The following is a 17,412-nucleotide window of genomic DNA, read 5'->3' as shown; positions in this document are numbered from 1 at the left end:
ATATGCCACACCTGTGAGGTGGGATGGATTATCTCGGCAAAGGAGAAGTGCTCACTAACACAGATTTAAACAGATTTGTGAACAATATTTGAGGGAAATGGTCTTTTGTGTGTATAGAAAATGTTTTAGATCTTTGAGTCCAGCTCATGAAAAATGGGAGCAAAAACAAAAGTGTTGGTTGTTGACGTTCTGGGACGCCATGTCAACTTCAGTCTGTTACATGCATTGTCTGTTTTCAAAATACACTTCTGTTTTCACAGGAAATGTACAGTTTGCATACAGTCTCTTTCAAAATAAAAGCACTACATCGGTACAACACCCCAGATTGACGTTTTTTTCCTTCAACAACACACACATGTTGTTGGGTTTAGAGTCACACGAGAAGCTAACACAGGCCCTAGTAGGACTTAGGCCACCTTAAGTCTAGTTTTTGTCCCACCGTGTTTCCCTCTTATGCCGCCGGTCACGATTAAACAATAATGGTGACCAGCTGTGTAACATGCCAACATGGAAGAACGGCTTTTTTCAGAGTGAGACCAGGTTGGTTTGTTACTAAAATAATGCAGTGTCACATGGCATAAGTCACCTATGTCACATGACATACATCACAAGCATAGTATACATACTAGCACACTACATTGTTACTGAAATAATTTAACTGACATATGGTTTCACACAGGAAACGGACAGCAGGCTCCGTGAAAGTCTGGAGTTCGTTTCCACACGTCCTATGCAGATTTTCTCACTTTTTACACGATGGAAGAAGATCAAAGCTGATAATAATTCTGTTGCCCGGTCTCATACCGCTGCTACGTGCATCAGTATCTGACGCCGAGGGTCACTGACCAAGCGTCTGTATTTGAGGGGTTGGAAGAAAAAAAACAGGTTGTTAGGAACTATTTTCCTTTTACCGAGCTACACCCACTAACCGTATCACATCGCGCAGAAGGAAGCATCTACTTATGGACGAGAGGCTCGTGCTTTTGAGAGCGCGAGATGTAAACAATAATGGCGTCCTCCTCTGCTGAGGTGTACTGTTAGCTAGCTCAGTGGTGCTAGGTGAGCTAGCAGTAGATGCACACTTCCTTTTGTGCAGTGATACAGTTGACAGATTTTTTTTTTTTGTCTTTATCTCAGAGTGAACTGTCCCTTTAATTTCCAGTTTTCCACACACACACACTCAAATACCAAGCCAGCATTTTAAGATTTAACCCTTGGTTCCTCCAAAGTGTCTGAATGTGGATGCACTCTGTGTCTTGATTTTTGTCTGTCCCCGCTCATAAAAGCTGTCCTGATTCTGAAGAGGGTTATTTTTTTGTGTGGAGAGATCAGATAAACTGGCAAACATTCCTTAAGTTGCATAAAAATTGGAGAGATTTGAAAAAGTTGCCTTCTACTCTTGAATCACAACTTCCTGATGGGACTGAACAGCGACGAGTCAACAACACGCCTCATGTTCTAACTTAACAAAATGCACTGAGTTTCCAGACGAGGTTCGTACCAACACTGGCGCTGATGAAACACTTTGTAAACTGGTTGTTGACTGTTGTTTATTCTCAGTTTTTCAAAGGTCTATTTGGGAGGAACAACATTTTCACTAGAGCCCTGTCGATGTCAGATTTTTGGGACGGACACTGATGATGCTGATATGAGGATTTCTTAAAAATCCTGTTCTTGAAGCTTGTGACTAAGTGGGAAAGAAAGAAGACAGCAGCTGAATGTTTGTTCATTTTGACTCCAGATGATGAGTTTGCAACTCTGGCAGCAACAAAACCACATTTGGAACAACAGTGAAAATGGTGGTGAATTCTGAGATGTTACGGCTTCATGAAAACAAACAAACTGAAGGTATTTCCTGCCCCCTGCTATCGACTGTCATTTTGGCGATGGGACAAAGCAGATGTTAAAATCACAGCATTTATCAGACAGGAGAGCTGAAATGTGTCCAAACAGCTCTGAGGGAGGGAAAGGTCGACAGTTATGAGATGCTGGCTGAGAATATTAATTACTGCTTTGTGACATAACATCCACATCATCACCAGAGAGACAAAACTTCTGAAAACACACACACAGAGCAGCAGTGAGAATCAGACAGACACTATTAATGACCTGCTGCTTTATTAGATCACAGCCTTAATTATGACAGTCACATGGACTTCAGACGATGTTTGATGATTTAAAGGTCAAAGACGTCTGCGTTCAATTTGGGCTGAATGTGGTTTAAAACTGATGTTTTTAAATACACGTGTGTTACATAAAACATTTGTTTCAACACCATTTATGTGACTGTATTCAAACTTGCACTAAATTAGACTTGATCACACTGAAATATCAAACAGCACTTCCCATCAGGCTGCATGCAAACTCCACCTACCCAAGAATAGGCCTTAGTGGGATACTCTAGTGATTCAGTATTGCACTTCCATGAAGTTGGAAACAGATTTACAAATGAATCATCAAAGAGAGATTCAGGAGATTCTGACTCTTAGTCCAGGAAACACTACATTTCCCATAATGCAACTGAGACATTTCTTTTATTTGAGTCTCCCTGCCTGGGAAACAGCCACGTCTCTCAAACTCCAGACGTTGTGTTAAAATGTGTCGTCTGATGACGTCAATATGACATCACCAGAGTTCGACGTAGTCACGGGAATACATGTTGGCATTATAAGTTTCTGCAAACCGCAAATACGTTACATTTGCACGTAATTATGTAGCAGGTACGTTGAAGTTTTTTGTTTCAACAACGCTGTGGTTGACGTGTGGTTATGTTTAGTGCACCCAAAAATGAAAATTCAGCCATTATCTACTCACCCATATGCCGAGGGAACTCTGTTTTTAGCCACATTGTAGCCTGCAGTCTAAAAGGCTGCAGGCTACAATGAGGCTAAAAACAGAGTTTAAACGACATTTTTCCAAACTTTTTATGTCGGGGCTTCAGGACACTTGGATCACTACGGACGAGCAGTATGGAGATATTTTGTGGTTTCAATTGTGTGTTTTTGGACGTTTGAATCTGGGGCGCCGTCAGCCTCCATTAGGTGGAGTTGTGTTGCTACCTCCTCTCAATAACAGGTAAAAGTAGCACGCACATCCCAAAAAACTTAATGCTGGGTGCTGGACCAAAAGGTAAGTATGGAATAAAAGATAAAGTCCGCACACCAGAAGCTGCTCCTTGAACAATTTATTCATGTGTTACGTTTCAGGCCCCTGCCCTTCATCAGACATGACATCTCATGAAGATGACATGGATCTCCGCAAGTGATGTGAGGACTCTAAAACTTCACCTGAGCCTCCCTCGGCATATGGGTGAGTAGATAATGGCTGAATTTTCATTTTTGGGTGCACTATCCCTTTAAGGGCATGCTTATGGAGGCACAATACCTGTTAGAAGAGCAGCAATGTGTCAGTAAAAAACAACCACTTTTTATGGCACAATTTCCACCGGAAAAGCAGTGATGTCTCTGTAAGCAGCAACTGCTTCTGTGGCACTATCCCCGCTGGAAAAACAGTGATGTCTCTGTAAAAAAGAGCCAATGTTCATGGCACTATTGCTGCAGGAAAAACAGCAATGCGTTGCAACAAAACACCCACATTTGGTACCTAAAGTGCCGCTGGAAACAGCAGTGACTCATTTTATCACAACCAGTTTTGCAGCTTGGCAGGCGTCTCGCCTAGGTGACACACCATCCACCATCTTCTCCACCTCCAGATCACAACAGTCAGTTCATAAACTTGGTCACTTTGTTGTCGATACATATCAAATGTACGAATCTAACATATTCATGGTGTGCAGAAATGTACGATGCCAACATTTTCTTCTGGAGCCTGAGCTGCAGGGTTACTGTGTCAGACTTGACAGAACTCCTCCAGAGCCACAGAGGACTTTATACACAGGCTGAGAAAGAGTAACCACAATGAAAATTAATTTTAATGTGTGAAATCGATAGAAAGCATCTTCAACTATGAATGAAGCCATCTATTTGCTTTTCACCACAAAGAACACCAGAACACAACTCCTGTTTTTTAGTGCCACAAATACACCACAAAACATTTTCTTTTTTATCTCAGCATAAAGTGAATATCTTTTGGTTTTGTTCTGTTGTTGAGATAAAACAGGAAGCTGGAGACGTCACTTTGTGTTCTGGGGTATCATTTTTTGATGTTTTATAGACTAAATGATTAATAAAGAAATATCAGTCACATGTTCCAGCTCTACAACAGGTCTGATACCAAGACTACAAAAAAAATTCTCACTTTTCTTCAAAATTCTGCTTTTAATCTAAACTCTATGCATTTATTACACATGCACATCAGTACACCTGCTCACTTCGGAGTGACCTGAACAAGACAAGCAACCCCGCACATACTTCTTCGACATACATATGGATGTGTGACACCAGCTGAGCATCAGAGCTAAAATAAGCTAAAGTCCACTAAAACCTGCTTTGAAGCCAAAAGTGTAAAAGAGCCACACCAGGAGAGAGTCCAGCACCGACTCTGCCTCTGAGCCTCTGAGCTGAGAGCTTGGTAACCTACTTCAACAGAAAATATCACACTGATCATGCACCACGTTTCATCAGCCATCTGTTACAGCTCCACTTATGTAAGTTTGGTGGGTTTAAGTGGAAACTTTTGAAAGCACAAGCATTCACAGCCTCTCTGTCCATTTCCAGGAAACAAGTCCACAGCTGACACCTCAGCTCAGACCAGCACACAAGTGAAATGTGAAGGAGCCGAGATCTGACTGTGACATTGCATAACCAAGCAGCCACGGTGACATACAGAAGGAAACTATTCATTCCCCACATCAATATTAGGTTACGACCTAACTGGATTCCACATCAGCGGAGAACAAGCCTTCATTAATGGACTGGAAATTGCTGCAACAAAGTGAGTCCCCTCGCTCCTGAGACTCTGCAACAATCAGCTGTTTCCAGCTCCCCCGTGACTCCCAGCGGGGTGAGGAGGCTCTCACTGCTCCCTTCATCTCAATAAGCCATTATTAATCACCGCGCACAAGTTGTAAAAACAAAACAAAAAACGCTCTTTCATGTACTCACACGAACGCGTGGTAGAGCAGCGCCCATCCTCTCGGCCTCTCCAGCGCGTCGTAGAGCAGGTTCTGGATCCTCCTCTTGCGGATGTTATTCCTCTTGGCCGGCCGGGTGTAGTTCAGGGGGGTCTTGGCGAGCAGCCCGATGCCGATGCCCTGAGAGCCCCGCTTGAAGTCATCCCGACCCGAAGCCACCAGCAGCAGGGCGCCATCCTTGTCCGCTCCCCCGGTACCTTGGTCCAATAAGTCCCCGGGAGGAGCGCCGGAGGTCTTCTTCTGCTCCTCCGAGCCGCTAGCGACGGTCCTGGACCGGAGCCCCATGGTCAGTGCTGGATGCCCGGTGTGGGCAGCATGCCATGATCCGGGCGCTGGATCCGGAGACACCCCCTCCTCAGCCGCGGGTCATTTAAGGATGTGGTCCCCGGCGCGAAGGGAGGTGCTCAGCAGTCTGACTGGAAAACAGAGAGAAAGGAGGAGTGATGGAGGGAGAGGGGGAGACAGAGAGGGAGAGCGAGAGCGTAACATCCTTTATTTTTGAGAAACCATCGGCATCTGGTACATTTTGGCTCGCACAGAGCAGAAATCCCACAAGATCATTTGGAAGAATTGTGCGTAAAACCCGCAAAAACCCCACGCCCTTATTATGAAAACACTAGAGATGTTACAGGGACACAATACGGGAGGTGAGATCACCACAAAGTCGGATAAACTCACTAAAGAGCACCACAGACGTGTTTGAGTCCTGTATTAGAGCAGTGTCAGAGAGATGTTACGCGACGTGAGGCGATAAAACACCTGATTCCTGGCGATGCTGAAGCCTGTCAATCAATCACCTGGAAATCTAAAAGGGCATCAAGCAACAATTGCCCACTTGCCAAACACCTTCTTCTGCCCAAAAACCACACACGCATACGCATACACTCACACACACACACACACACACACACACACACACACTGGAGAGACAAAGACCTGGCATCACGCTGCATCCCGTCACACACAAACACAGCAAATAAAAGAGGCACATATGGGAGGAAACCCGCCGGAGACAAAAACAGCTCCCAGCAGCCGCACCGAGCCCTACCAGCAGCGGTTCCCGTGCATGGCTCGTGTCTCCGGGGCTTCCAGCCTCCATCCACCTGCAGAGGAAGCGGCGCTGAGGCTGAGGCGGCGGCAGCGGAGGAGGAGGAGGAGGAGGAGGAGGGTGGAGACGGAGGATGGAGAGCAGAGATGCTGCGTGAAGGAGGTCGATACTCAAACTGAAACGGAGGAGAAGCAGGAGAGAGAAAGAGGAGAGGAGAGAGAGGATCAGGCTTTCATCAGCAGCAACGCAGACGCAACGTGCGCGCGCACACACACCTATATACAAGCCGGACCGTGTGCACGCGCTGGAGGATACCGTCCACCTGAATGTATGCGGGGAAACAAGCATGTAAACACAGGCAGGTGTAGGCAGACGCGCGCATGAGATCTTCATCTGCACAGTCATGCACACGTGTACGCGCCTGTTGTCATATGCATGTGTCACATATAATGAAACACGCGCACGCGCACGCACACTGCATAAACACACACTGACCGGAAGAAGAAACACAAATGCTCCACTACAAGTGCTGCACGCAGTGTTACACAAGTATCACACACCTTAAAGTTACTCATGAAGCAGCTGGGCTCCTGTCAGTGCTAATGTATGACATTATTGGATATTCATGCGTTCATATTTAAGCAGTACTTTATGTACTGTGGTAGTTACGTGAAGGTGAAGCTCATAAAAGTACTTTTGGGTACTGTAATCTGTAACAGTCCTCATATTTTACAAGATGATTATATCTTTTGTTTGTACAATCTTCATCTGAAAGGTAACTGTAACTCTGCAGATGACACTCATGGTCAGAGGTGGAATGTAACTGAGTACATTTACTCAAGTACTGGACTACTACAGATGTAGAAGTACAAATTTGAGGTGCTTGTTCTTCACTTAAGTCTGTTTATCTCACGCTGCCTCCTGCATCTACTCCACTACCCAGAGGGTTAGTATCCATGTTGTACTTTTTACTTTACTACATTTCATGAGCATGTGGGTGTTTTGTTTATTGATTTTTATTTTAGATTTTTCAGGTCTTGGTACTTTTACTTTTAATACTCTAAGTCAGTGGTTTTCAAACTTTTTGACACACCTGTATTTATACCTGTGCACATGAGCCTCTTTAACATGTGTTATCACTCTTATGTTATTACTCTAAATGTTTGTTTTTATTCACTATTATTAAATAACAGTAAACCAACTATTACTCATGAAATATTCATTAACAAAATGAGTCAATAATTAATTTTAAATGTTTTAAAATGACATCAAAGCACCAATAACACATCCATTTGAACGGGAAATAATGTAAGACAGTGTGATGTTACACACACGTATAATTCCCTAGCACATGTGACAATAAATAGGTTCCCTGTGAAGGTTTTGTTTTAATTAAATTAAATTAAATTAAATTAAATTAAATCAAATTAAATCAAATCACATTTTTTAGGTAGAGTTTGCTTCATTGTTAGGAAATGAGTGTACACAACATACTGAGACAATCAATTAAAAATTCCAGTCCAGTTGAATATTACAATAATAATGTTTGGTTATCACAGCACAACATTACAGAACCACTGCTTTAAGTACATGTTCCTGATTCTACTTACTTACCTTTACTCAAGTAACATTTTCAATGTGGGACTTTTACTTGTAACAGAGTATTTACAGTGTGGTATAAGTACTTTTACCTGAGTAAAGGGTCTGAATACTTCCTCCACCACTGCTCATGGTATGTACAAGCACCTCCAATATGAGGTACTTGTAGTTTACTTGAGTTTGCTCGACTGATGTACTTTTTACTTTATGACATTTATCTGAAAGCTTTAGTTACTAGTTACTTTATACAAGAATTTTTTTTTTTGCATAAAAGTAAAAGAAAAGTTGATAAAACACGATGTTTTGTTGTAAATAAAACAACAGTTACAAGTACAACTGAAACAATTAGCCAATAGATAGAAAATTGATTGGCGACTATTTTTGATAAACAAATAAGTCAGCTGTATTTTAATAAGAGTTTTTTGGGTGTTTTTATTTTTTCATTTTATTTATTTATTTTAATTTTAGATTTTTCTGGATACTTTTCTTACTTTTCTAATACTTAAAGTAAATGTTACTGATTCTACTTACCTACTTTTAATTAATTTTCAATGCAGGACTTTTACTTGTAACAGAGTATTTCACAGTGTAGTGTTAGTACTTTTACTTAAGTAAAGGATCTGAATACTTCCTCCACCGCTGCTCATGATACGTACAAGTACCTCAAAACTGTATTAATTACTGTACTTAAATAAATGTACTTGTACTTTCCAACACTGGACACGATTTGGGCAAAACGTCAAATCTCACCCAGAAACATTAAAATATTATCCAGCTGCAGTCAGTAAAATAAATGTTTGCACCAGAGGGGATGAAAAAGTGCATAACAGTTTTAAAAAGGTCTTGATAGGTTCACTACAAGGTGCCACAGTCAGTAGCGGAGGAACATCACAAGATTCATGGTTTTTCTTTAAATAAGTGGAAAACAAAATCTTTCATCAAAGCAATATTAAGTATTTTATCTGTCAAAGGAACCTGCAGGAGTATTTGTAAATGTATCCACAGTTCATCATGAAACAGTTAGTGTAAGATAATTCGTCATAAACCACAGTGTTAGCCAGGAAGAAAGTCTGACCAGGTGGTGGCGCTAAAACAAAGATCAGAGGGTCACCAACCAGGAGCACGCTCAATCTGAAAACAGTGTTCCCTTGTTGAACCACTTCCATGGTGTGGAACAGGTTTAGAGGGGGAATAGCAGGTTGGTTGGTTCATTTTAACATCGACATAAAATAACCTTCCATCACCCGCTGTCTGCTTGAACAGTAATTGAAATAATTCAAACCCTAAAGAGAAACAGGTGTTTGCTGACAGCTGATTGAGTTTTTCAGAGCCAAACCCTAAATGTTAAAAGTAGCCGATTCATGTTGAGTTTAACTTTGAAAAAGAAAAACAAAGTCAATAAGAACGACCTGAGAGTTTTAAAGAATAAGAGGATATAAGCTACTTATAGTGAACCTTGGAGATGAAATAAAGCACAATAGTTCTCTTATCATCATGACTGATGTATTATGAACCCTGTATTGGTGTAGAAATCAATCAGAGTATAAATACTACACAGTTCAGCCAGCTCTCAAGCGCCGCTGCTCTGCTCTGACACATTCTTCTACATGGAGTTTTAGAAAACAAAGTCTGCAGCCTCAGCGCTGACTGGTGGGGTTTGATCTTTTAACAGACTGAATAAAATAACATTCATCAGACACCAAACTTGTACAGGGACACTCCTCCTCCTCCTCCTCCTCCTCCTCCTCCTCCTCCTCAGCAGCAGAGCAGAATCCACAGCTGTGTGTCACCACAGGTTAAAAATCCTCTTCATGGTGCCGCGGACTGAATATTTAGTCTATGATTGATATGGACATATCATCAGAACAGCATAAAGTGTTGTTAAATGATCCTCTGGGTTTTTAAAGATGTTGTGTTTTAAAGAATTGCTTTCCTCTGTGATTCGAGTGTGATGGTTTTAAATGAGAAGCACAAACTGAGGCCAACAGTGTGAAGAATTCAGGGGGACATATTGGCAGAAATGTGTTTTCGTCACCTTAGAATGAGACGTTTGTATCTACACAGGGAGCAGGTCCTTGTCTACAGAGATCGCCATGTTGCACCGCCATGTTTCTACAGTAGCCCCGAACGGACAAACCAAACACTGACTCTAGGACAGCGGCTCCCATCTGGTGACTTGCAGTCCAAAAATGGGTTGCAGGTCCACTCTGAATGGACCGCAAGTGACTCAAAAACGTGGGAAGTTTGTAAGCGACGAACACACTTTATTTTGAAGTGCAGTAAATGTCTGGGACAAAGCTTTTACTTTGAAGTGCTGTTTCCTGCTGTAGAGTGAGTGACTAAGGGCCCGTCCCAATACCCCCACTTAGCTCTACCCCTACATTTGCGCGTTCCCGTGAGGGGTAGTGGTGTCCCAATTCCTTTTTGTGTGTAGGGGCAGTGGGTATGAAACTAGCCCTTCGGAGCGAGGGATTTCAGATGCTGACTTGCCAGCGAGGGGTAGACGTCGCTATGGCTACCACCGGGCAAGAGACGGGGAAAAAGTTCATACATTGCTAACGTTACCGTCGTCAGGTTGCTTGTTAGCTAGCTAGCTAGCTCTCACTATCTGGCGTCTGTCATCTGTCCTGTTCTGCAAAATTGTCGGATTTTTCACATTACGATAACACGCCAGCTAGCATAACTATGCTGCCTCGTAATGTTAGCTGGTTAGCTAGCTAGCAGAAGTCCCCTGTCGTCTGTCGTTCATCTAACGAAGCATGATGAATGTGGCAAACGCTATCGGTAAAATGAATGAGACTCCATTGTAGATGCCGGTTGGAAATGTAGATGGCTCGCAGCTTCCTGTTTAAAATAGTTACGTATGCGTGAACGTAACCAACGTGGTGACATAGTGAGTGGTGTCCCAATTCCTAGGGAAAGATTTCAACCCCTACCCCTCGTTGCTTCATTTCGAGAGCCAAGGGGGGTATTGGGATTGGGCCTAAGGGACAGGCACTTGAACACAAGCATGACGCTGAATTTATTAAACTGTTTGGACCTTAAAGCCTCAGTGTGTAAAAATGGTGAGTAACAGTGACATCAGTGGTCAAATTCTAGATTGCAGCACTCACTCGCGCTCACTCACTCACCCCTCCCGTCGGGTAAGTGACGGTGGCCTCGTAGGACAAAAAGCTTTGCGCAGACAGCAGAGTTTTTCAAGTTTTTCAGGAGTATCTAACGACAAGGTGAATATTTATTCAGGAATCTAAACCATGTTACGATATATTATAGCTTACCAGTGAGATACAGGTTATCTGTGAGATATATGTTAGGAGTGTTTTATTTCTAATTGTTTTGGTAACACGAGCAAACATTAGCAGTGATGCTAAAATAACACGTTTTATGTGATAGTCACGGCACAGTGCGGCAAATATAGGTTGGTACGATTATAATATATGCGTCTCCAGAGTGTTCTTCCACAGGACACAGGGAGATGAGGAAGAGGGAGAGGGAGAGGAGGAAGACCAGGGAGAGGAATGGGGCGAGGGGGTAGAGGCGGTGCAGGAACGGCCAGGCGACGAGGTAACGTTAGTGTCTCGACTACCCAGAGGGAAGAAGAGGAGGAGAGGGTGGCAGCCTTCGCAGCAGCGCGAGAGGAATCAACAGATTAGGCTGTAGGCTAGGCTAACCATTTAGCTGTAGCTCTGGGATAACGTTAGCCAAGGCTAGGATAGCGTTAGCACGTAAACGTAGCCGTCACTCGAACTTAGACGAGAGGGAAAAGTAGTTGCAAACATGAAGCCAAAATGATTTTAAAATATCAGATTGAATTACCTGTCTAGCAGAAAGCAGGCAACCTGCAGATTTCTGCAGATTACTCGGCTCACAGTAAAAACCATCTGAACACATATAGAAAAAGGGTGAGCGCACATTAGCAGGTGCTAGGCTAGAGACCCGGCTCAGCCAAACAGGGCCAGAGAAACACTGGTTTGTTTCGAGAAACAGCTTTATTCTGTGTTTTTACCAGTTTTAATCACCTGGTCTGTTTGTTTTGGAGAGGAAGAGACCTCTGTGGATAATTCAGCTCACGGCAAAAACCTCTTGAGCGATGAACACTGAAGGAATTCTAAGTTTCAGCTGGTTACAGTCTGCAGTCCTCACTAGACGCCAAAAACTAACTAAGCTATTATGTTACAGTACGTTCCTGCAGGGTGTCTACAGATATATATCCACGTTAGATTTAAGACTTTTTAACACCACCTGATATGGAATTTAGGACCAAACCTGCAACTGACACACGTGTGTATCTGAGTAAACACACTGATGTCAGTTCAAAATTAACAGTAAGGAAAAATGACAACAGTTGGGTGAGTTTAAGTTTAATGTGTTAAATATAAAAGAAAACAAAATCTCATCGCTGTCATAAATGCTATTTATTATCGCAACTCTTCGGTCTGTCCGATGATTGGAAGCAGTCACTGGGTCTGTCATGTAATGTGACCTAAAATATTTAATTGAATTTGAATTTAAAACATATTAAAACTTGTTACAGACCTGCAGACACCCTGTCCTGCACCCAACTTACTTTACAGATTCAGCTGCACAGTAACACTGGATTAAATGTGAAAGCCCTGCACATACACGTGCCTCCTCCTGTACTAAATAAATGATGATCCATTTTAACAAAATGACACCAAACATACACATCAGAACGCACTCTGTGTCACATCTGCATTACAAGACATAACATGTCAGCTTAGACTCATGAACACATGTAGAGAGAAACTGAACCAGGAACCACCTGCATGCTTCTGTAAACCACTGATACAGCCAGGATGGTATGAAGAATGTAAATTATGTTCAAATTTAAAAGTGCTGCACTCATAAAAAAATACTTTTCCAAAGTGAACACAGCTGCACAGCAACACTACATTTACAAATCATGCAAAATGTGATTTATGTCACTGTGTGGCGTTTTTAATTAAAGTCTGCCAAGCTGTTCCACCCTCCCACTCACTCACCTGTCAGCAGCGACACTTCCGGGCCGCCGGAACAACGCAGGTAGTGACATAATCAAAAGGGTCAAAGGTCACGCAATGAACATAACAAAAAATGCTACTAAAATAATTTTAAAAACTTTATTTATATAGCGCCTTTCATACGTAAAATGAAGCGAACAATGCTTTAAAAAAAAGTAGCATATGATTCAAACTTTAAAAGTTAAGAGAGAATTAATGGAGGAAAATAAACTGTCAAAATATAAATTAAATAGAAAAAACGACAGCAGCAGGAGGAATCATAAACCGGAATATATTTTGATTATTACAACATACACAGACTAAAGATGTGTCTCCAGAGACACGCTGTAAATAATGTATAATAGAAACAGCAGGTTAGTCCTCTTCGTACTGCTAAATGTATCATACAAATATTCAACTAAAAGTTCATAGAAAATGATGTGTATTTTTTTTAACTTCTATAAATCAAATGTGACTTTATTCCGCAGCACATCTGACACTTTAAACGCGTCTGTCTGTGGCTACTTTTTCATTATAAGTTGAATTAATTTCAACTATTAACACGTAAAAAAAACTTTATTCATGAGTTGTTGGAAAGTTGCGGTCTCATTTGGCAAACCGAAAGACTCGACAGTGGAGTGATGAGAGCTGCGATTTAAAACTCCACCGCACACTAAACTCATTAACAGGTGAGTCCGACAGGTGACCTACACCTGCACCTGCACCTGCGCACAACACTTACCTTCACAGAAACTTTGCGGAGCCACACAAACAGGAGAAAAACAGTTCTTTAACTTCCACGCGAGCTTCCGACAAGAACACAAGGAAGGGAATCCCCGGTCATGACGTCACTCCACGGGGCTCCCACTCCTACTACGTCATCCGGCTGGAGCGCGGAAATTACAACCCAGCATTTCACTTTGGGAGGTGTTCTTCACAGTTATCCACACTGTAAAAATGAATTTGTTGCATCAACAGCAAAAAACAAGTCACCTTGCTGCCTTAAAAGATTCCTCGTTCTTTACACTTCCAAGCAAGTTCCTATCACTTGTTAAAGTGACTAATCTGAAAGTGACAGTAACAGTTTGATCAACTTGATATTTTAAGTTTAGTCAATAACATTTTTAGTATTACTAACAAGGACATTTAAGTTGTATGACCCTGCCGATCACTGCATGCAGAAATATACAACTGCTCTCTCTGTGAGGAACACTCTGTATGGCAAGCCGTTTTAACATTTAATAGCTAGACTGGATATTCATTACTGATATCTGCAACATAATTTTGCCTAGTCAGAACTCTAATTACAGATATCTGTAATTCAGTTTTGACTAGTAAGATTCAAACTACTTTTGCCATTCATGTGTATGGGGTTTGTCATTATAGATATCTCCAATGTAGTTGCGGATATCTGCAACTGAATTGTGGATATCTATAATTCCAGTTTGAGATATCTACAATTTAATTTTGACTAGTCATAATTCAAGTTCAAGATATCTTTCATCAGTTGAAGATATCTACTTGGACCTTTCTAGATATCTTGAATTAAGTTTCAGATAGTCAGAATGAAGTTGTAGATATCTTGAATTTGAATTATGACTAGTCAAAATGACGATGTAGATATCTCAAACTGGAATTAGATAAAACTCCAATTCAGTTAAAGATATCCGCAACTACATTGGAGATATCTACAAAGACAAACCCCATACACATGAATGGCAAAAGTAGTTTGAATCTTACTAGTCAAAACTGAATTACAGATATCTGTAATTCAGTTTTGACTAGTAAGATTCAAACGTCAGAATGACGTTATAGATATCTTCAATTAAAATTCATACTAGTCACAACGGTGTTGTTGATATCTATAATGGTAATTCCGGATAGTCAAACTTAGCGATTAAATGTTAAAACAGCTTGCCATACACTCTGAAACTGTTTTACACCTTTTTCTGTCGCTGTTCTCACACCATGAAATTAATTTGGTAAAGATTCTGGCAAAGTATTTTATCCATAAATGTGAGTTTAGCAATAATAAACCTAAGGATGTTGAACTCTGCATGAAGCTGCTCTTTGATTGGACCATGCAACAAAAGGCTGTTAAGACATTTAATATCTGTGTGTCTCATAATATCTTTGTGTCCCAGTCTGGTGTTTAAATAAAGAATTAAAAATCAAAAGACAAGATTGCATCAAAATTATACAAACTGGTGAACAGATCATCAGTACTGTAGGTAACTGGAATGCTGTCTGATAGAAACTGGGAACTGACCTAAGTGTATCCCTGGAGACTGAAGAGTGGGCTCATGTCTGGAAAACACTTCACAAAGTATCCAAATCAGTAAAGAATAAAAAGATAAATTATAATTTTGTGCACAGAACTTATTTCACTCTGTTCAAAAAATGATTGGCGACACTGTTCACTGTGACGAGACATCATGTGTTTTGAATACTGTACGGAAACTGGTGAAAACACAAGATGCCTGACAGCAACAAATTGGGAGCACGCAGCTCGGCTGAAAGAGGAACTGTGCAGATGATCTCCAAGTACTTTTACTGTAATCCCTTCAGTAAGCTCTGCTGTTTTTGTTCTTTCACAGCTTTGCAGCTTTGAAGTAAAATATCTGAGTATACAAGTACCTGTGTTTACTTTTTAGATATTAATATACACTTCAAACTTGTGCTGATGATTTGATGTGACACTCAGGGAATACAGATGTTAAGTAAAGTACAGTATTATCCCAGTCGTGTACCTCGGCCTCAGGGCTCAGCTTTCTGCAGAGATCTTCTGGTGTGTATATTATCAACACAGTGAAGCTGACGGTTTATGAGGTTTTTACATTTAAAAAACAAACAAAATCATTAGTTGGTTAATTCTTTGCTGAGAAACTGCAGCGTCTGAGGCTCATTTGAAAACAGAGGCAGGTGTCAGCACTGAATATCAATGAGATGAAATCCCACAGCTAACAGAGTGGACTCACCTCACATGAACCCACAGAGTCAGGAGCTGTTTATTAAAAATATGCAGGGTTTAATGAAGTACTTAGTGTAGTACATACAGTGGATGGCAGTCAGCATGGCCTCGGTTTGGAGAAGCAGGCTGGAGTACTGACACGAGAGTAAAGCAACGTTGAAGGGCTCAGCAACAACATGTATTTTAGTAACCAGGATAAAATCAGTATCAGTTTAAGTGAACACTTTATTGAGAGTATATTCACCGCTTTACCTTTCTGTCAGACAGCCTGTACTGAAGGGGAGCCAGCTTCAGTTCCCCGTCTTTGCTCTCGTCACAGTCACCAGACTCCATTGACAAAAACAGTGATTTTAGCTCGCTGAGCACAGGAGCTGCTGGTCGACTACTGCTTCAATCAGTCAGTTAGTTTGTGTTATTGTGTGACTTTGGTGAATCTGAGTTAACCCTTTAAATCACCAAAGTCACACAATAACACAAACTACATAACAGATGGAGGCAGCAGTAGACCAGCAGCTCCTGTGTTCAGCAGTGTTAAATCACCTGTTTTCTCAATGGAGTCTGGCTTTGAAGAGAGCGATGTAACAGCTTCGTTTACCGCTGGAAATCACTGTCTGACATTAATGTAAAGTGGTGAAAATACTCTCAATATAGCGTACACTTAAACTGATACTGATTGTTTTAGGTGGGACTTATTTGTCAGTGGCTAACAAAGTGTTTTGTTGCTGACCCTCATCACCAGCAGCAGATTGCTTTGCTCCCATGTCAGATCCGGCCTGCTTCTCCAAACTGGGGGCGTGCCGGCTGACATCTATATGTAACACACTGTCTATGGATAAGCACCCAATACAACCCCACTTCAAAAACAAATACTGGTAGAATACATTTAAATTAGGCACTAAATGCCTATTTCAAGATGGTCATCCATCAGTATCAAACTCACAGTGTGTGTCACAGTGTCACAGAGTCCTCTCATGATCCTTTACTGCAGACAGAACAGTCGATGGAAAAGAGCGCTGAGGTACAAATGGGTACAAAAAACACATTCAGACATAAAATCACTTTATTCTCTCAGTTGAATAACATCCTGCTGCAGAGGGGAGGAGAGAGGCCCATCAAAGGTTTTATAAGAGTTTAATATTTATCTGAGAGCATCTGGAAATAAAAACAGCAACAAAAACAGTGACAGTCACATCATGTGCTCACACTGCCGAAGAGGAAAGGTCATTCAAATCAAAAGCTTTCATCATCAGGAGACGCACATGTGATTAGATCCCATGAAAAAGTATCAGCGGTCCACTATAGTGAAAACACCTTGTATCTAATATCACCTGACAAATACAGTGTCATCTTTCAAAAGTCTTAGTCGTTTCTTAAAAACAGTTTATCACTGTGGTTTCTATCAAATGTCCCTCGAACAGGAGACAATGACCTTCATCCCAACATGAAAAGTGACTGTAATTTTGTTTGTGACGCACGAACACTTGAAAAGCTCCAGATTTAGAGGAGATATTAGCATAAATAGAATATAATATAATGAGTCCATAGCCATTGGTAGCTTTGTCACCTTCTACCTATGCCAATCCTCAATGCCTATGTGCAGTTTCACATAGATTGACCACGTCAGTGAGTAGAAAAACGTGGGACAGACAGAATGACTGACTGACAGAATGACACACTGACAGTTTCCGTGATTATGTACAGC

The 17,412-nt window shown here is 41.4% G+C and overlaps 1 protein-coding gene across 1 annotated transcript in view; it reads right to left on the bottom strand.

Annotated features, from left to right (window-relative positions):
• The window catches only part of kcnq3 (potassium voltage-gated channel, KQT-like subfamily, member 3), a 182,962-nt gene extending 176,655 nt beyond the window's left edge, over positions 1-6,307 (bottom strand). The window contains exons 1-2 of the mRNA XM_050074481.1: positions 6,141-6,307; positions 5,064-5,508 (exon numbers count right to left, since the gene is read on the bottom strand). Coding sequence (XP_049930438.1) covers positions 5,064-5,377 — 314 coding nt within the window. The 5' untranslated portion in view covers positions 5,378-5,508; positions 6,141-6,307. The remainder of the gene's footprint in view (positions 1-5,063; positions 5,509-6,140) is intronic.
• Positions 6,308-17,412: the final 11,105 nt, after the last annotated feature.

This window comes from Epinephelus moara, chromosome 21 (genome assembly GCF_006386435.1).
Source record: "Epinephelus moara isolate mb chromosome 21, YSFRI_EMoa_1.0, whole genome shotgun sequence".
Taxonomy (NCBI): domain Eukaryota; kingdom Metazoa; phylum Chordata; class Actinopteri; order Perciformes; family Serranidae; genus Epinephelus; species Epinephelus moara.
The sequence above is the reverse complement of the archived record's forward strand: the minus strand, read 5'-3'. Positions and strand labels throughout refer to the sequence as shown.